A 20843-nucleotide genomic window follows, 5' to 3' on the forward strand; every position below is an offset into this window, starting at 1 on the left:
CAGCACAGGATAATTAGTAAATCATCAGCATCATGTTTATTGAATTGAGGGGGCAGCACAGTGGTTAGATAGCAGCCTCTGGAGCCAAGATTGCCTTGGTGTGAATCCTGGCACTGCCACTGGCTAGCTGTGTGGCCTCGGGCAGGTTGCTGGACCTCTCTGAGCCTTCGCCTCCCTAAGTGGAAAAAACAAGATTATTGAAAAAACTAAATGAGGGGTGACTGGGTGGCTCAGTTGGTTAAGCGTCTGGCTTCAGCTCAGGTCATGATCTCACGGTTTGTGGGTTCAAGCTTTGCATCGGGCTCTGTGCTGACAGCTCAGAGCCTGGAGCCTGTTTCAGATTCTGTGTCTCCCTCTCTCTCTGACCCTCCCCTGCTTGTGCGGTCTCTCTCTGTCTCTCAAAAATATATAAACATAAAAAAAATTGTTTTTTAAAAAAGACAAAAGAAAAAACTAAATGAGATGTCATGTGTAAAACACATAGTAAGTGCTTAATAAATGCTGCTGTTATAATTAGGTGGTGGTTATTAAAAGTTACGTGATGGGCTCAAATTCAGATACGAAGCCCTGACCTCCAGTACCCCAGATGGTGTCTGTATTTGGAGCAGGGCCTTTTTTTTTTTTTAATTTATTTTTGAGAGCCAGAGCACAAGCAAGGAAGGGGCAGAGAAAGAGGGAGACACAGAACCTGAAGCAGGCTCCAGGCTCTGAGCTGTCAGCACAGAGCCTGACTCAGGACTTGAACCCACAAACCATGAGATCATGACCTGAGTCGAAGTCGGATGTTTAACTGACTGAGCCTCCCAGGCGCCCCTGCCAAGGTGTTTTTAAAATGTTAAGTTAAACAAGGCTGTTAGGGTCGACCCTAATCCAGTCTGACTGGTATCATCAGAAGAAGAGGAGATTTGGGCACACTAAGAGGCACCGTGGCGTCCACAGAGAAAAGGCCACGTGGTCACAGGGGGGAGGTGGCTGCCCACAATCCCAGGAGAGAGGCTGCAGGAGAAACCAAACCTGGGATCACCGGGCCTTCCAGTCTCCAGAACTGCGAGGAAATACGTTTCTGGTGTCTGTGGGACTTGGTTATGGCAGCCCAGGCAGACAAATACAGGTTTCGAAATCTCCATCTCTGTGAGCCCACATAACAGGCACCCCGTATAGGACCATGGAATAAAGGTTGAGAAATTTATAAATGTCCGGAAACTGCTGGCCAAAACCACACCCATCATTTTCCATTTTGTGTGAGGCAAGAAGAAGGGAGCTGGTGGTGCCTAGCGGGGGAGGGGGTGGGACCTTCCAAGGCAGTGCTTCACTCGCCACACAGTGGCCGCTTTCCTAACGGTGCTGGGGTCCCCCCTGCCTCTAGGATGCTGGTGGCAGCGGTGGGCATAGTGTCCTCGGAGAGCCCCTCTGACCTCAAACGCCGCTCCCCATAGGTGGCCTCACCCCAGGAAGACGATGATGAAGTCCAACACATTCCAGCCACTGCGCAGGTAGGCATCCTGGTGGAACAGGAAGCCATAGGCAATGATCTTCATGGCGGCTTCGATTGAGAAAACAATAAGGAAGAAATACTCCAGTTTCTCCTGTGGAAGCAAACACAGTCACACCACTCCTTTGAGCATTCTGAGTATGCCCTTGATCCACCCTTCCTCTTCTCTTCCATACACTGTTCCTCAGATGTGCCTGCCCCAGGACCTTTGCACTGGCTGCTGTTCTCTCTGCCTGGAATTCCTGCCCCCACCCCCGCCACATCACCACCACACATCCTCACTTTGCCAGCTCTCTCCTTTCCTCCAGGTCCTTACTCAAAAGTCATCTTTCACCTAGGCCTTCGAAGTACCATTGGAATGACCTCTGACATTTTCTGTTCCTCTTCTCTGTTTTACTTTGTCTTCTTAGCACTTACTCCTAGCTAAAAATACCACATATATTTTTATCTTGTTCATTTTCTGTCTCACCCACTTGAATATAAACTCCATGAAGTATGTGGATTTTTGTTCATTTCTTTTATTACTCAACTTCCATAGCCTAGAACTGGATGAAGAAATGAATGGTCTGGGCCGCCGCCAAAGCGAAAGCCCCCATGTTGTTTCCGGTTTGGGCACCTTTCTTCTCATGCCATCCTGAGGACTGACAGTGGGCAGGGCGGCAGACAGAGGGGGCATTTCTCAGAATCCCACATGGCCCTCTCTGGCTGGTCAGGGTCTCACCTTTAACCCATCTTTCTGTAACCTCCCCCTGCATGCCCCACCCACCCCACACCAGCTGCCTGCAGGAGGGACACTCAGGGGGAGGGGGTACACTCAGGAGGAGGGGAATCGGGGTGCACTGTGTACGGAGGACGCCCTGCAGGTATGAGGAGGGGGTTTCAGCTCAGCCCCTACCCTGCAGGAGGCCTTGCTGACCCCTCCACACTCTGCCCCTGCAGCCCCATATTTTCGAAGTTCCAGTCACCCCTCCCCCTCCTCTGGCCCAGAGAGCTATTTCTAACTGAGAAGGTAGCTTCCCCTCTGCCAGGACTCTAGGCTGAAACTGCTCTCCTTGCAGCCATCTGAACCCTGGCTCGGTGGCTTCCAAGAGCCCTGCACCCCACCCTGCAGGCCTCCCCAGACAAGCCCCGTCTTCCGTGGGGGTGTCTCCCAGCCTGCAGGCAGGACCGGGCTTCGGCACACTGTGCAACCTGGGAGGCATAGAGGGAGAACATGGCTGGCCCCCTGGAACTGACCAGCAAGGGGGTCTGTGCCCCAACCCACGCCCATTACCATTTGCCATTAGTCACCCACCCCCACCCCCAGGAAAGCCCTCCCCTGGCCAGGGCCTCTCCGTCAGCACACTCCGGAGGCATAACTCAGATTATAAGTTCACAATATGAACTCTTTATTCTGGATGGAGCCAGAGCAGGAAACAGGCCACCCCATGAATGATTTGGAAGAGCATTTATTTTTACTTCCAGGCGGTAACTGTGGGAAGCAAGGGAAGAGGTTGCCAAGTGACATGCGCATGGTCCGAGGACCCTCCCAACTTGTCATTGGGAGAATACCCCTGTGAGCATATTTCCCCTTCTGCATGGAGGGGGAAACTGAGGCACATGTGGGCTGAGTCTTTCACCCCTAATCCCCCCCACCACTTTGTAAGCCCAAAGCCTGCTTTTTCTTCCAGATAATGTAGGGTTAAAATGCAAAATGTAACCATTGTATTGGTGGCCTAGTTACAGGGACTGTGGTTAACTGAATGAGAAGTGGGCATCACTGGGCACCTCGCTCCATGGGGAGCTAGATGCACAGAGCAGTCGGGGCACCTCCCTGTGGAGGAGGGGTGGGGGCAGCCGTGGAGGGTCCCCTTGGAATGGCTGGGTGCTATCATTCCTGGGCAGGGCCAGCCTCCTGGGAGTCAGGCACCCCAGGGAGGGAAAGGCATATGGAGGAGAGTGAAGTCAAGTCAGCACTTAAAGTTTTAAAGTTGCTGCAACCCCAAGGGGCAAGACAGTTGAAGCGGGGTTGAGTGGAGGGAAAACAGGGCCCAAAATAGTCATGGTGCTCAGAGGCCAGGCGGCCAGCCATGTACACAGGCACCCTGCCTGCACCTGCCGCTGCCTGTCCTACGGCTACCAGCCCCCGAGCGAGCTGGGTGAGGGCCATAGGCCTCAGATGGGGTCATTCAGGTCCCACAGCCTGTTAGCTCCCGGGCTCAGCATTCCGTGCCGCACTCCCCTGACCCGAGCTGGAGTGCCTGGACCTCTACGGACCTGTCACAGGAACCCCGTGTGTGCACACAACACGGGCCCTGACCCAGGAGGACATGGAGGCAGGATACATCCCTTCTTGAGTTTTGGGACAGCATTGTCAATATCACATTGGGCTGCCCCATGGCCCCTCCAGCCTGGGCTCAGTCTTTGACAGAGGAACAAGGGACATCCATTCCACAGGTATTTATTCAATGTCGGACTGGATGCTGCAGGCAAGACCCTGCTATCTCTCCCCAAGATCAAAGTTATATTTCCCCTGGAAAACATCCCAGTTCCCTTCAGCAACCCCCTCAGAGGCCACCATCAACAGGTGGGAGGCAGTGGGTATGTGGCATCAGGGTTCCTATCAGCTCTGTTTCTTTGGACAAGTTCCTGACCTCTGTGATCCTCCGCTTCCTCATTTGTAAAACTGAGATCATTACCACTACTACCAGGAAGTCATTCTGAGGAATAAACGGCCTCCTGTAGGAAGTGGCCACAATTTCCTTGCACATCCCAAGTGCTCAGTAAGTCACGGCTCTTCTTACTAGATGCCTGAGCCTCTTGTGAAGGTCTGATTTCTGCCTGCACCGTGTTCTATCGGTTTCCAGAAAGCTGTCGTCTCGGGTCACTTCTGCGGGTGGCTCACCAGGATGTGGCTCTGTCTGACCTTGAATTCAACATGCATGAAACTGAGCTCCTCTGACTCCTGGACTTGCTCTCCCTCGTTTGTCCCTGTGTCAGTCAGTGACACCGAGTTGCCCAAGCTAGGAACCCAGGGCCTTTCCTGGCCCTTCCCATCACTCTCCCCAGGGCCCAGGGGCCTTGACTATGTTCACTGCTGTGTCACCTGCGTCTAGAACAGTGCCTGCTACACCAATGTTTGTGATCAAAGGAATGAACCAGTGTCCCTAGTGCACTGCTTCTCAAGGCACAGTCTGGAGACTGGTGCTGTCCACACACTGTGACTAGCAGGCTGAGACAAGTATAGGCATGGAGAATAAGCATTTGGAAATGGTTAGGGCAGCTCACCACAGCTTCTGAGCACATGCATGGACCACAGCCTCCGCTTGGGCTTGGTGAGCCTCACAGGGTGCGGCTATGACATCACCCCGTGAGGTAGGACCACCTACCAGTCCACAGGGGATTGCAAGTGGAAAGAAGCAACCAACTGGGTTTCCCCCCACGTATTTGTCTCAGAACCTCTGCTCTGGAGCACATCCTACTGCCTGGCACCTAGCAAGTGCCCAAGAAATGTTTGTTGAATGAAATAAAAAAAAAAAACAGTCAAAAATCACCATCTCTCCTACAACATAATTTAAAGGGAGATTGTGATATTGTATTTATATCATGAAATATACATTTCTTCTTCAATGTCTTTGGCACAGAGCTAGTAAAACACTTGGAATTTTGTAAGCATGAGAGTGACAAAGATGTCTTTGTTACATTAACTAGATAATGACTTGTGGAAGTCCCCTAAGGTTGGGGGGGGGATGGGTAATGGTTTGTGGAACTCACCTAAGTTTGGGGACTCCTCACCAGAGGAACCAACACTGTAATTCAAAGGTTGGAACTTTTAGTCCTACCCCCTCAACCTCCCAGAGGAGAAAGGGGTTAAAGGTTGAATCAATCACCAACGGCCAATGATTTAATCAGTCGTGCCCATATAAAAAGCCTCCATGAAAACCCAAAAGGACAGGTTCAGAAGGTTTCTGGGTTGGAAAACAATGGAGACACAGGGAGGGAGAGTGGTGCTTTCAGAAAGCACGGAAACTTCATGCCCTTTTCTCCTACACCTTGAGATCAAGGTGCCCATCTCTTCCATCTGGCTGTTCCCGAGTTATATTGTTTTTTATAATGAACCAGTGATCTAGTAAGTAAAATGTTTCTCTCAGTGAGCAACTCTAGCAAATCCATCAGACCCAAGGGGAAGGTCACTGGAACCTCCCATCCACAGCCTGCCAGTCAGAAGCACAGATAACAACCCGAACTTGCCGTTGGTATCTGAAGTTGGACGTGGTGGTGGCAATCTTATAGGACTGAGCCCTCGGCCTGTGAAATCTGATGTTCTATCCAGATAGACAGTGTGAGAATTTATTTAAATTGTAGATCCACTGGCTGGCATCAGAGTGTTGCCTGGTGGTGTGGGAAAAACCCCCACCTACACATTGGAAACGGGTGCAGAATCAATACAGGCACAGCCTTTGGACCTCTATTCCTAAGAAGGGACGTTACCCCCCAGGCTCTGAAACCGGAGGGGGAGGCAGCCCTGATCCCCTGACCATCCTGACTTCATGGGAGGACCATGGACACGTCTGACTTTGCAAAGTGAACTTTGTTACCTGCTTCCTACAAATGCTTTCACCGCCACACGTCCCCTTCAGGAGAAGTCCTGTCTCTCCACAGACAGACCTCCACAGACAGACCTCTAACTGGTGTATGGCCCTGACCGCAGCCCTTGCACCTGCCCCTGCAGGCGTGGGAGCTGGACACTCCCAAAGTCCTGGGCTGAAAAAGGCAGGGCTTAGACTGCAGCCCCCTCGCCTTTCTCTGCCTCTATTTTCAGGCTGTTTCCCTCCATAAGGGGCATCCAGTCCTGCCCCAGGACTGCTCCTCCCCTCTGGCATGGGCTGGGCTTTGAGGGAAGAGAGGGGGAGCTGGCTGGTCCCTGTCTGGGACCACAGAGGCAGCAGTTACCATACCCTCTTCCTCCATATCCCTGCCCCAACACTGTGGCCTGCAGAATGGCTGGACTGGACTCCAGTCTCTCAGGCCCCCAGCAACCCCCTTGGAGGGCTCAGAAAGAACCCTAATGGGCAAGCCTAGAGCAGGCCTGCCGCCACTGGCGGGGGCCGTCCCCTGTGCCTGAGTCTCCTTCCTTGGGCTCAATCCACTGTGATCTGTTAGGGTACAAATCCTACTGGTGGGAGGGCGTTCATTCACAGTTGTTAACTCTTTAGGGTACATTTGCTGCAAGGATCAAAGTGGGTTTGGTTGAGGGGGAGGGAACCCAGTGCATCTTTAAGGAGCACAGGCTGGTGAGGAGGGGCCCGTCCTGGCACCCTCACATCCTCGCACATGCCTTCATGTGTGGGAGCCTCACAGTAAGTGTTCCAAGCAGTCTGGTGGGTGCTGTTATCATAAGAGACTTTCATAACATTAATGATTGTTTTCCCCCAGGACGCATCCCCTATCTCGGTCCCTGGAGCAGACAGCGGCGCTGGACCTCCTGCCTCAGGAGGTTTGTGCCAGGGCCCCAGGCCTTTGTTTTCTAAAGCCTGAACCCCACCATGTGGAAAAAGGGGTTGAAGAAAGAGGGCTGTCTCACAAGTGAAACAGAGACTCACCCCAGGGTGGAGAGGCCCCCATGGTAGATCTGCTCTGGGGTCTGGTTCCAAATAGCACCCTAGAGATATGTCAGGTCAGGGAAGAGGCCCCAGGGATCCGCAGGAAAGCAGGGTCTCACTTTGTCGAGGATTCCAGCGCCTTTAAACGTTGAATGGAGATGGCGGAGGATGAAACTGAGGGGACGTGGGACTAAAAGAACAGGCCTCATCCAGGGCAGACAGAGCCCCGGTAACCCCGGGCCCTTAACACTGCTTGAGAAACAGGGCCTGGATCCAGACCAGGGCAGGCCGGCTGAATAGCCCTAACCCAAATGCGAACCCAAACTCCTAAACCAAACCCTAGCCCTAAACCTTAATCCTAACCCTAACCCTAACCCTAACCCTAACCCAAGAATAAGCGCAGTTGAAATTCTCCCCATCCAGAGGGACATGCTCTCAGAATCAAGATAAAGTCGATTTCTAGGAAAAAAGGATGACATTTCCTGAGCGCCTTAGCTGTGAATGAAGCTTCAGTCCTGCTATGCTGTTTTTCCTCCTTCCCAGATGGAGGGAGCAGGGCTCAGAGAGGGAAGCCGGTGCCTGAGGCCCAAAGGCTTGGTCCCACCTGCCGTGACTGAGTCAACGGCTTTTCTGCTAAGCCAGCCTGGTGTCCGGTGGCCACACCACTCAAGGAGTGTCTGGGGTCCAGGCGTCTGTCTCCATGACCACCTCAGCCTCCAGCTTTGGAAAATGACCCACTGAGGAGTGAGGAATATGGCTATATTTAGGCCGATGGAGTCTTACCCAAATAGATGTGACCTGAGTGGGGCTCTCCTGCCATCCGACCTCCCCGCTCCCTTCCCACAGGGGAGAACCACGCTTCCCCCGGGTCTAGGTGGGTCAGACATGCCAGGGTTTCCTGCCCTAGCAAGACCATGGAGCTGAGAGTAGCAGGAGGCATCTGCACACCTGCGGCGGTGACAGGTGGGGTGAGGGGAGAGCAGGGTGCCTCAACATGCAAGAGGGTGGGAGACGGCTACTGTCTCGGGGAATCATGATAATGTCAGCTATTTGCTAAGGTTTATGAAGCACCCACTTTTGTGCCGAGCTTTATTCTAGCCACAGACATACTTTTAATCCTCCCAGGAACTGTGTAAGGGGTGTACTCCTACCCTCCTTTTACAGCTAAGGAAACTGAAGCACAGTGGGGTTAAGTGACTTCTCTGGGATCACACAGCCCCTGCGTGACAGAGCCGTAATGTGAATCCAGACAGTTAAACTCCAGGGTCAGTGGTCCCAACCACCAGGCCATGATGGGGACGGAGAGAAACAGCATGCCTGGGACATCAGGATTTGTTTGTCAGATCCTGCCTGCCTCCCCCTCTGCCACCCTGGCCCAGGTGTGCCATTGCCCCTTGGCTGTGGTCTGGGAGGGCTGGTCAGGCAGAGAAGGAACAGAATGACAACTGAACAACTCCCGTGTGCCATGTGGGATGCAATGTCCTTGCTCTCCTTGATAGAAGAGTTCTGAAAGCGCCTATTGGGTCCCTCGTGAGGCAGAGAGCTTAGGAGGCTGCCAGAAAAAGTCCAGATTGGAGGCCAGTTGGTCTCACTTGAAAGCCTCGTGTTCCCTGTGACTCCCCCATACGGTGCCCAAGTTTCCTTCAAAGCTTTCCTTGTTCACCACTTCCCTGTCTGCAGCCCTGCCCTGGTCTGAGGGGCACCCACGAGGGGTGGGGGATGCTAGCCCCCGGACAGGGAGCAGAGTCCCCATAGTGGGAGAAGCCAGGCTCCGAGGTGAGGCTGAAAGGCAGGCTTTGATTTTATGCTACCAGACCCCAGTACAGTGACCAAGGCTCAGTCACCTGTGCCCAACTGGTCCTGGATCTCTGAAGGGCAAGGCCAGAGCTGGGGTCCATCTGAGGCCAGAGCCTCCCCAGGTGGTGAGTGCAGTGGGCTGCTGGCCGCAGGAGCTGGTGGGCACACTCCAAACCCTATAAAAAGACAGCTGCCCTGGTTGCCAGAGGCTCAGGCTGCAGCCTTGTGCCCAGAACTGCATAGCAACTGGAACCCCAGGAATGTACCAGGGGCCTGGCTCAGGCTGCTGACATGGGAGGGGGCGGTAGGGGTGGGTGTGCGGCTCTCAAAGGGCTGGGGCCAGGGAGGCCCCGGATACAGAGGCCAGGGACAGGCTAAAAGGCCATATCCCGATGGCTTGGCCCTGCACTGGGCAAAACCAAGGCCCACCTGACTGGTGTTGCCAAAAATCATCCAGAACTTAGACATCAGGCAAAGGGAGGTTGCTGTGTCCTTGTAACGTCATGTGGGCGCATTTTATAATAGGCTGGGCCACGGATTATGTAATTATCCAGGACAAACGTTTATCAGCCCCAGCCTTATTCATATTTCAAGCTGGGTAATTCTGTTTTGGTGGGAGGGGGCCCTCCAGTGCCTTTGCAGGACGCCTACAGCATCCCTGGCCTCTACCAGTAGATGCCAGTAATGTGGGCACGGTCCCCACCAAACTCTCCCTCCTCTCCCTCTCCCTTGGAAACCACCGACCTGGGGAGTATACCTGCTCATCTCTCACAGTTCTGTGCTGCAGCGATGTGAGCGGTTTCCGCCTGCTAGAAAAGATAACCCCAATGGGTTATTGTTTCATCCCCCTGTGGGACGTCAGCGAGCTTGGTGTCAAACCTGGCAATCTGATTCGTCATTTCTTTCTCCAATATCATATACTTCTGTTCCTCTAATTCTCTTTGAAGCAGCTTTACCCTCCTGTTTGTTCTGAGCCGAATTAATCTTTAACCAGTGTTCCTTCTTTAGCCGAATCAGCCCTGTTTGCACTGTTTGAAATGGATACTTTGACACAGAATCGTTTTGAGGATGAAGTGAGATAATGTAGCAAAATTTCCAGTCTGTGCCCAATAATTAGTAATTCTAATGCTCGCTGCTTTTCCAGGTGGGTTCCCTCAGGCTGGTCAAGGCAGGAATGGTGACCCCAGAGTCCCCTTTAGTGCAGGCAGGGGAACCTCCTAGGAGCAACGTTCCTTCAGACCTCAGGGAGCAAGTGGGGCTTCAAGGGGCAGAGATCACTTTGGAGGGTCTTGGTCTGGGTTGGGGGTCTAGGGCCCTGGGCTCTGATCTTGGGTTCCAACCGCCCTTGGACAGCTCACTGCCCTTTGCTGGCCCCAGCGGTGACTCAGTGTCTATTCCATCCTCCGGCTTCACTGACAAACAGAGCTGCTCTGTGACCTGTATCCCCAGACTTTACTCTCCAGGGAGAATTCCGGGACAGGGCTGTGTTAGACACAGGCTCCCTGAGCCTAAGGCAGGCTTCTCTCTTGGGCAAGAGGAGTCCTGCCCAGGTGGAGGCGGGGGGTGGGTGCTCTGTGTGTCCGTTCTGGCCTGGGAAGCCGACAGCTTCACAGTCAGGAGAAAGCAGAGTGACGGTGAGGGGCTGGGGTCTGCTCTCACGGGACTCCTTCCTGTACCCCTTCCCGGGGGAGCAGGGATGGTCCTCCTCCTCCAGGCCCACCCAGATGGCCAGGTGGATAGGTGCAGTGATTTAACCTCTCTGTGCCTCAGTTTATTCTTCTGTAAAAATGAGAACAATAACACTCCCTGTCTTGGGGGCTGTTGTGGACAATACTGGAGATAACGCACGCAAAGCATTGGAACAGAACCTGTGCAATGCAAATGCTTGACAAATTCCAGATGTTGCTGTGGAGGAGGAGGGGGAGGAAGAGGAGGACCATTTGCTGGAGGATGGGCTTGGGTGTGGCCAGGAAAGCCATTCAGATAAAGTTGGATGTTTCAAGGAGTGAAAATGAAGAATTAAAGAGAAATCAGGGACAGACAGTGGGTGGAGTGAAGAGGAATTTTTTTTTTTATCTGAAACAATCCTTTGGTGAGTCCCTCTGAACCTAGAACAACCCAAGGTCTCTGTGATCAGGGCTTCGTGACTGGGAAGCCCACTCTGAGGCACAGGGGTGACTCATCCAGTAACTTCTCTAAAGTGTATGATGTAACGTATCCCCATCTTAGAAAGGGAGACAGAGGGCACAAAGAAGTTAAATAACACGTCCAAGAGCTAGTGTATGAATGGTTCTGGAACACACATTGGTAGCTCTAGGATTCACTCTTAACCCCCACACTGCTTCCCCAACCTGGCTGATTTCAGAGCCTATTTCCCCTCCGCCATGATGCCGCATAGCTGGCCAAGACATCAGCATCCTGGACCTTCTTCTTGCCACCCTCTGACTCACTGTGTCTCCCCAGAACTCCCTTGCCCTCTCCGGGTCTCAGTTTCCTCTTCTGTTCAGGGAGGACCCAGGTTTCCCCTGACACAGAACAGGCAGAGTCGGGGTGAACCTCAGCACCAGTCTATCACCTGCAGCGAACACTGTGGGGAAGGAGATGGGGAGCAGGAGAAAGCTCCTGGAGGAGCGCCTAGACCTTCCGGGGGAGCCTGCTGCACAGATATGTGTCAGGGTTTCTTTCCCACAATCGAGGGTGCCAGCTGCCCCCTGACTCTGTTTGCACGCAAGTCGACTATGGGAAGCCTGTCTTGCCCCCTGACCAGCTCTGCCCCCTACCTCTCACCCATCAAATGCTCAGACCTGCAAAGCCAATTGCCTAGTGAACGTGGGCACCTGTATCTCAACATGTCAGAAACTGAAATCACTGTATCCCTTCTCCTGTCTCAGCCTGCTTCCCCCTCGGTGTTGCCTGTCTTGGTAAGTGATACCTCCATCTGCTCTGTCACCCACTCTGAAACCCGAGTGTTATCCTTGTCTTCCTCCCCTCCCCCATGCGTCCGTCCCTACATCCATCAGGCACCAAGTCCCACTGAGCCATCTCCTCACTGTCCCTCAACATCACCCTCTTACACATCATGCCTCAATTCTAGTCTCCCCCATTTCCTGCCTCCCTCTCCCTGCTCCCCTCATTGTACCAGGCTCCAGTCTGCCCTCTACATGGTGGCCTGAGATTTTTCTAAGTCCCAAACTCATCTCTCAATCTCTCTCTTTTTTTTAATGAAAGTTTAGGATCTTACCTCCTTTTTAAAAAAAGTTTTTAAATGTTTTATTTATTTTTGAGAAAGAGAGAGAGACAGTATGAGCAGGGGAGGGTCAGAGAGAGAGGGAGACACAGAATCCAAAGACAGGTTCCAGGCTCTGAGCTAGCTGTCAGCACAGAGCCCAACGCTGGGCTAGAACCCACGAACTGTAAGATCATGACCTGAGCCAAAGCCAGACACTCAGCCAACTGAGCTCATGGGGCTCCCTGCCAAGGCTTCTACAACCTCTCCCTGGAGCCCTGACCCTTCCTCCAGGACCAGCTACATAACTGATGGGCCCAGTACAAAATGAAAATATGTAGGGTGCTTTGTCCCAAAAGTAGGAAATAAATGCCATTAAAGGTATTAAAATATAAAGCTTTTTCCTTCCTTCCATGGTTCCTTTTTCAATCTGTCATTATGTTTTTTTTATTGCCTATTTAATGCTGTAGGGGGCATGTGCACACCCCCACAGCGCCCCCATCCTCCATGACCTATGACACACTCAGCCCACCAGTGGCCAGGTCCCCCCCACACCAGCCAGCAGCCAGACATCCTGTGCCTTGGCCAGAGTTGGCCAAGTGGAGACAAACATCTCCCCTCCCATGGGCTTGCTGCCTGCACCCAAGGTGGGCAGGAAGCACACAGGGTGGGTATGACAGCCTCTGCTCCAGGAGACACTGAGGATCTGGTTGGGGCACCAGCTACAGGCGCCGCCCTGCGATCGTTCACTGAATGGGCCATGGAACTGTCAGCCCAGGGTGGGGACAGCCACTGCTACGCCCTGTCTTGTGACACCAAAGACCACATGCACTCAACCCAGCCTGGCCCAGGGCGCCAGCAGGGACAGACTGAGTGTCGTCTGTCCTTTGAGGTGGGAAGGTGATGATAGGAGGCGGTGGAGGGGGAAATGTGAGTGAGTCATGGCTCCAAGCCCATGGTGCATGAACCATGATCCCATCAGTCTTCACTCACAAAAGGTGAAGTTATTTAAATTTTTAGTACTATAACCACAGATCATTAAATCCCAACGATGGGTCCCTTCTGAATGCAGGCCCTGGGGGGACTGCACAGGTCACATGCCCTTGAAGTTGGCCCTGTCCTCATCCTTCATATCTCAGGGTAAACACCCCATCCTCTGGGAAGGATAGGTACTCCTCCAGTACAATACCATAGTGTCCCCAACCTTATACATTTCCCTTTTCAGTTTAGATACTTGTGTAACTGGTTTAATTACAATCACTTAATTGGTTTAATTAATGAAGCCCTGTAAAGACAGAAACTAGGTCTGCTTGATTCCCAATTATATCCCCACTATGCACCAGGGATATAATGGGCACTAAATAAATAGTTGTTAAATGAGTAAGGACGTTAATGAAGAATTGGTCCTTAGGACTCCCTTCTTAAAAGCTATGGGTTATTTTGGGTGACAAGAAAGTCTCTAATCTTACTCAGATACCCACAAAGAACCCAATAGGGTAAAGAGAGATAAATGTCTGATTCCCCTTCCTTCTGGTCTAACTCCGCTCATTTTCTTCCTGCTGGATTGTGTGGAAATGAACATACAATTGACAAGTAAGAGTGAGGAATCCACAGCTAGAGGCTGGCTGTGTGACTTTGAGTATCACTTACCCTCTCTGGGCTTTACACCAAAGGGATAAGATTAGGATCTTTCTCTGACTGTTAATAGCCTGTCCAACTTTGACAATAGCCTGTCCAACTTTGACTGTTGAGGGGATATTCACCACTTTGGAAAGGTTTCTGGTGAGGTTTCCCTCTTCCAGGTAATTTATCATCCTGTGTCTATGCACTCTAGACCTTACCCAAGGCATTGTAACTCCAGGCCACAGGCTAAAGGGAAAGCACACAGCACCATGTGAAATTTTTAGGGCAGCCATTTTGTTTCAAGATGGAAGACAACAGACCCAGTAAGGCGTAATTTAATACCCTCCAGAAGGTGATTTCTTTTGAAAGTAACCAACTGCTTAAGAAGTTGAAATAAAACTAAGGCCCCAAAATATGAAGTCCTGAAGAGTGAGGTGGACCCAGAGCCCTCCTAGATTCAGAAACACTGAATTCTAGGCCTGCCTTGTGGAAAGCCCCTCCTAGCTTCCGTTGCAGCCTCGCCCACATTTCATCTCACTCTCCTTTTACACGCAGGAGCTCAGAGTTTTTTCTGTTTATATCCAAGCACACACTTAAAATCCCAGCTTCTCACCAGCCCAAGATAGATTTCCATGGAAACCGGCATAAAGGAGAGGCAAAGATAAATACCTTTCTTTAGGGCCCTGGATGCATGTTAATTGCCCCCCCCACCCCCCACTCTCTGTGGTATAAATGCAGGAAAAGCCTGACGGAATGGTGGGTCCATTATCCTGTCCCCTCGGGGGCCTGAGAGCACTGTTTCTATGACAGGATTCCCCTAGAAGTCTTCATGCTGTTATCACATTAGCAACACGGCGGTCACAAAGGCAGGTCCTCAAGTCAGAGAGGCCTGAGTTTGAGACCCTATGGCAGGACCTGCATGGGGGATGATCCTGAGCAAGTTACCAAAATTCTCAGTACCTCAATTTCCTTGTCTTTTACATAGATTTAATGTTGTTACCTCACTTGGATAGTTATGGAGATAAGACAATAATGTAAAATATTTAGCATAGAACCTGGCATCTAATAAGCACATAATAAATGGTAACCATGTTTACTATTGTCTAGCTGTTAGGTAAAATCAAGCCCTTTCACTTCGTAAGGCTCCATTTTCTTAACCATGAACCAGTGAGGTGGGAAGGAGATAGGACAACCTGATCCCAGAAAATTCTTTCCAGATCCGGCATTTTATATTTCTGTGCACGCGATACTGGTGACGGGGTGAGGAGAAAGTGGTTTAGAGTTCTAAAATGTGCTCTCTTGGGATTCCCAGATCCCACTCTCTCAGGAAGCAAGTCTCTTCTGGATTATATCCAGGAAAGGGAAATTAGCTTCTGCCTCCATGGCTCTGGAGCTGACCTTACTAAGCCTCAGTTTCCACATCTGTCAAATGGAACTACTTTATGGGGTTGCTGAGAGGATCTTCGAAGCTTACTCTCATCTGATGCCCAGCACCGTGCCTGGGTACTTGCTCGGTGCTGGTCGGTCAGGTCACAGAATCCAGAGTTAGCAGGTTTACCCCGCAGAGCTGCCGAGTCGCTCAGCCAGGCCTGCGGGTGGCTGGGAGCTAGGCTGAGGCTCTGGCACCACCCACCACCAGCGTGCAGTCTGCCAGGGAGGCCTCCCTGAGCCGGGGGGCTGTGGGCCCACAGGAAGGGGGTGGGGACCCATCTTACCAGACCAGGGTTCAGAGTGTTGTTGTCATCTTCTGGCATGGGCAGGTACACAGCCAGGGCCACGCAGTTGGCAAAGATGGTGAGCAGGATGATTGTCTCGAAGGGCCTGTGCCAGGGTTAAGGAGAACCCTTGAGGGGCACCTGGGTGGCTCAATCAGTTAAGCCTCTGGCTTCGGCTCAGGTCATGATCTCGCGGTTTGTGGGTTCTGGCCCCGCGTAGTCAGAGCCTGGAGCCTGCTTCAGATTCTGTGTCTCCCTCTCTCTCTGACCCTCCCTGCTCATGCTCTGTCTCTCTCTGTCTCTCAAAAATAAATAAATAAATAAATAAATAAATAAATAAATAAATAAATAAAAGGAGAACCCCTGAGTGCAGCGTGGGATTGGCACAGTTTAGGGGAAGAGAGCGCTGAAGGTCTGTCTGGACTACGATTGTAAAGCCTGGCTGATGGGCCATGTTGCTCCTTCCCCGCCCTCCTGCAGGTTGTAGAAAGGGGCCAGGTTCTCCCCAGGAGCAGCTGACTTCCATTTAGACCTGTTGGGACCTCGAAGCTCTGGTTGAGTCTTCAGGCTCCGCTGTAAGCGCCTGCCCATCCCCGACCCTACCTGCCCTGCTCCCGAGGAGCCATGACCTTCTGAGATTCTGGCCTGACAACCTGGGGGTTTTACTCAGAGAACCCGCAAGGGAGGCTGGGGGCTGAGTATCCACAGGGCAGGACAGGGAAAGAGTAGGCTGCAGAGGTTGCACCTGAGCCTTCCAGCCTAAGGACGAACTGGATAACCCAACTAACCACCCCGTGCAGCCGTGCCCACATGCTGGTGTGCACACTCGCACCCACTCACCCCTCCCTCCCAGGCTCACCCAGCCCTTCACGGTTGTTTTCCAGGGGAACCCCCATGCCCGTTCCTCTGTTGGTGAGCAGCATGCGACCCGGATAGGCTGAGCCATTGGAAAGTGGGTGCGGAAGGCGCTGAGGGAAAGGGAAGGAGGTGTGTGGTGAGTGGTGGAGGTACGGACAGGTCACACAGGGCAGGTCTGGACTGACCACCCCGGTCTCTTCCCTCCAGTGTCTGAGAAGAGTCTGGCCACAGGGGCAGAGGCCAGCAGAGGAGAAGGCACAGAGGAGGGGAGGTTGGAGGAGACAGAACCCACCGGGGAAACCTGAGCTCACAAGGAGACAGGCCTCGGGGGGAGGCGGGGAGAGGTTCCACGTCACCAGGGGCAGCTGTGGGGAGCTGCGCTGATGCTCACCCCAGCTCTTCCAACTGACCCCATGTTTTTCTTATCCTTCCAATTATCCCTTATTCTCCTTCCTTCTAAGGGAACAGCTGGTGGGAGCCCAGTCTTCCAGAACCCTACGGAAATATTTCAAATATTTCTGACCTCTTTAGGAGAAGGCACTTGAGGTGGCCCCTCCCTCCAACCCCCTTCCTCCCTTCCCCAAATAACCCAGATATTTTCATCGTTCTTCCTCTCAGAGCTACTGCAAACACGGAAAGGGACCGCAAGTCCCTGGCCCCAGGGTGGTATGTCTGAGCTAAAACTGCCAGGCCTGTTGGTGGCCCAGGAGCCCCTCCCAGCAGCCCCCTTTGTTCAAGGCCGTTGCTACCCCTCCTCCATCCCCAGCCAGACTCCCCAAGCTCAGCAATCTCTTTGCTTTCACACCCTCCCACCAAAGGGGAGAATTTTCTTACTGAGGACACCACTTTGTTCTCTCCTATCACATTTCAAAATGAGACTGTTGCTTCAAACCCCCCAGGGAAGCCCCAGGGCGATGTGACTTGGGCACACCTGTGAACCACCCCTCCTCCGGCCCTGGGCCTGCTGCAGATGGTCCTCGGCCTTGATGGCTGTCACTGGGCTTTGGGCAGTGGGCTCAGGCCTCTGGAGCCTCATGAGTTCCTTCTGCCGCTCCCATCCCCCTCAGCCGAAGGCTTCCTTCCCAGAGGCTCCTGGGGTCATTCTGTGGCAGTTCACCCCATCCCCAAGTCCCCAGTCTCCCCGGCCCCCAATGTCTGTGGCCTGTGCCCACACCCTGCCTCCCTCTCCCACATCACACATGCTCCCTGATGCCCTGGGCACCCCAAAGGATACTTCCATTCCACGATGTTGATGCAGGCCTTCCTCAGGGGGTTCTGCAGGGTCAAGCAGAACAGGGCCCGGGGCGGCCTTGGCAGAATCTCAGGAACAGGCTTCTTGGGCTGTTTCTTCCTCAGGCCCTCATCCTGGGGTGAGGACGGCTCCATGGCTCCCCTGGCAGTCCTGCGGTCTCCTGTTCCCCCACCCTGCTGCCCACTCCTCCCTGCGTCCCCAGCGCCCCAGCCTTGGGGACTGGACCGGCTGAGCCTGCTGGGCCAAGCGTGCCCTGCTGAGCCAGCCGTGGGTGTGGGCAGGAGGATTACTCCCCCCTGCTCCTGGCAAGTAAAATTAGCCTCTGCTCGGCTCCCTGGCCCGAGCTCCTGAGGCCAGGCAGCTGTCATTCCTTCCCGGCCCAGCCAGTGACATCCCAGTGTGTCTCTGAGGAGGTTGGTGGGGGGGGTGGAGGAAGGAACTTTCACATGGGCCTGGGATGGGGGCTGTGGGCGACAGGACGGAAGGCTTCAAGGCTTCAAGAAAGGGATGTGTCATAGAAAGTCGAGTATTCAAAAAAGGGATGGCCTAGGATAGGGAGCCCCAAACTTCTGACTGACTCCCTGATGCCAAGATTAGTACCCCAGCCCCCACCCCACTCCCTAGCCCCATGGCACTGTCCAGAAAAGGTGCTTGGTGGCCTAGTTCAGCACAACTACACTGCACCCCCTCCCATCTCAGTCCCTGCTGCTAGCGCTCAGTCCAAGACCCCCACCCCCCACCCCATGTCAGGGAAAGCTAACCCCTCCACACTGGAAGGCTCCCCCAGAAGAACCTTGAACACTCAGGCTTCAGGCACAGCTCCTGCCACACTGTGCAGAGACTGCCTGCTTTGTCCACTTCTCCCTCAAGCCCTCCAGCGCCTAACTGTACCAGGGTTGTGTCTCAGGCCTGGGACTCTGGCCCCTCCGGGATTCTGTTCCTGGTATACAATACACTAAGCTCTCTCTGTCAATGTTAGTTGAATACATGAGCTAACAGAACACCCTGCACCGCCCACGGTAAGGCTCTGAGCTGTGAGGCGAAAGGGGCACCAAAGTAGGTGGGCAGACAGTGAGCTGGAATCACAAAACTCAACAAATCGTTTATTTAGCCTCTTGGTACAAACACAGGGCCGGATGGTCCCACTGCCCACAGAGGGATACAGGCTGAAGGGGAAAAACGCAGTCCTCACACACCTAGGGGGGAAATAGTATGTAAAGGCTGCACCAGGGGATTAGGGGTGCAGGTGGATAATCGCTCACCATCAAGGAAGCCAGAGGGCGCCACCAAGGCATACCCATGGCTTCTTCCCAAGTCCTGTCTAGGCCCAGTGCAAGCAGCAGTCTGGCCTCCGCCTCCGCCTCCGCCTCTGGGTTCCTCTCGGGGTGGGGTGGGGGCCGGGGCTGGCAGGCAAGCTCCCAAAGTGGACACTGGTATGTGAGGCCATCTCGTGGACAGCAAGGGCATGGCTCTTCCAAATCATAGACGGGCCGGCCTCCTAGGGAGTCGCAGACACAGGGCTGCGCCTGTGGGACAGAGGACTGGGCAGGGCCACCACCGCGGGCTGAAGCAGTGCGGGAGAGGGATCCAGGGATGGCCGTCCTGGGTGGCCTGCCTGCGGATGGAGCGGGCGTGGTGCGCACCCGCAACTTCCCCGGGCCCGGCGCCCTCACTGCTCCGACCGGGCCCCTCCGGTCTCTGCGGCGCCCCCTCTATCCCCGATCAGTGGCTGGACTCCTCCGACTCAAAGAAAGGCGAGGAGGAGAAGCAGGAAGACTCGGAAGGCTCGGGCACCAGGGAGGCGGGCCCCCGGGCCTCGCTGTCGCCCGGGCAGTCGGGCGGGGAGCCCGCGGGCTGCGCGCCGTCGGGGGCCGCGCTCAGCAGCTCCTGCAGGTACTTGATGTAGCGGATGGCAGCCCGCAGGGTCTCCACCTTGCTGAGCCGCTTCTCCGCCAGGGCGCCGGGGAGGTGGCCGCGGAGGCGCGCGTAGCCCTCGTTGACGCACTTGACCCGCTGCCGCTCGCGCTCGTTGCGTTTCTGGATGAAGGCGGGCTCGAAGGGGTAGTCGTACACGCCGAAGGCACCGGGGAAGGGCACGTAGGGGAACACGCCCGCGTAGGCGTCGTAATACTGCGGCTCGGCCGGGCCCGGGTACAGCAGCAAGGGCACATTGCCCAGGGGCTCTGCGGGGGGCAGGGGCGCCCGGCGCGGAGGGGGCACGACGCCCAACTGCATGCAGCTGGGGGGCGCCAGGGACCGCCGGTCCACCAGGGCCCGGCAGAAGTTATTGTTCATGGTGCCGCGTGGAGCTGGACCCAGAGTGAGACCCTCCCCGAATCGCCCCTGCCTGGGGTCTGCACCGTCCTGACCACGGAGTCGAGTCACATCGCCAGCAACAGCCCTGGGGTACGAAGATTGGTTAGGGCCTCTCTTTGCCCTGTGGGATGGGCTCCGAGCTCTCCCAAACACAAGTCATCGCTAGGGCCTAGCGTGGCTCTTCCCAGCGACGCAGCAGGGGCCCTCTCCAATCCCGTAGTGACGCTGCTGAACTCCGGGGACCCCTGCCCTCTTCGGTGGCGCCCATGTGGGCGGGGCCGCAGGCCTCTGCACCCTGCCCCCTCCTGAGTCCAGCATGGGCACCTCTCAAGGGCACTAGCCCTGGGGCTCCATTCCAGGCCGCTGGTGCCTGGTTCTTGTTCCTCACGGCCTTGGGGATCCCCCGGCTGCCCTGGCACAAATTGCCGGCTGCTGTTAGGACTGTGCCCTCTCAGCTCAGGGAAATGTTTCTAAAGAAGAGGAGAGTGAACATATCAGTTAGGAAAGTCTTTCTTTAATGGGCTCCTTTGTGTTACCCCCACCCGCAAAGGGGACTGCAAGCGCTATGAGGGGAGGCAGCGAGCCTGTTGAAAAGGAAGGACAGATACCATATGTTTGCACTCATAGGTCTAACAGGAAGGCCATAGGGAGGGGAAGGGGAAAAGAGAGTTGGGGAGAGGGACACGAATCATGAGAGACTATTGAATACAGAAAACCAACTGAGGGCTGAAGGGGGAGGGGGAAAGGGAGTGAAGGTCATGGAGGGGGATACTTGTGGGGAGAAGCACTGGGTGTTATATGGAAACCAATTTGACAATAAATTATTATTTTTTTTAAAAAAGGAAAAGTTTACATGAAGAGCAGGGTTCAGTCCTGTGTTTATGCCTTCGTGATTGAGAAGGTGGGTTGCTCTCTGCGTCATGGTTCCCCATATGGAAATTTAAATATCCCTCACTGGAGGTGAATAATATGTGAGCATCAA

At 54.0% G+C, this 20843-nt stretch overlaps 2 protein-coding genes across 2 annotated transcripts in view; both read right to left on the minus strand.

Moving 5' to 3' along the window:
• The window catches only part of CACNA1S (calcium voltage-gated channel subunit alpha1 S), a 67174-nt gene extending 49380 nt beyond the window's left edge, over positions 1-17794 (minus strand). The window contains exons 1-3 of the mRNA XM_029933141.1: positions 17528-17794; positions 15436-15541; positions 1447-1586 (exon numbers count right to left, since the gene is read on the minus strand). Of these exons, the coding sequence (XP_029789001.1) occupies positions 1447-1586; positions 15436-15541; positions 17528-17679 (398 nt within the window). The 5' untranslated portion in view covers positions 17680-17794. The remainder of the gene's footprint in view (positions 1-1446; positions 1587-15435; positions 15542-17527) is intronic.
• An 828-nt stretch (positions 17795-18622) lies between these two features.
• Positions 18623-19840, minus strand: ASCL5 (achaete-scute family bHLH transcription factor 5). The gene has a single exon (XM_029933142.1). It carries the CDS (start codon positions 19838-19840, stop codon positions 19268-19270), a length of 573 nt encoding a protein of 190 aa, XP_029789002.1. The 3' UTR covers positions 18623-19267.
• Positions 19841-20843: the final 1003 nt, after the last annotated feature.

This window comes from Suricata suricatta, chromosome 3 (genome assembly GCF_006229205.1).
Source record: "Suricata suricatta isolate VVHF042 chromosome 3, meerkat_22Aug2017_6uvM2_HiC, whole genome shotgun sequence".
Lineage (NCBI taxonomy): Eukaryota > Metazoa > Chordata > Mammalia > Carnivora > Herpestidae > Suricata > Suricata suricatta.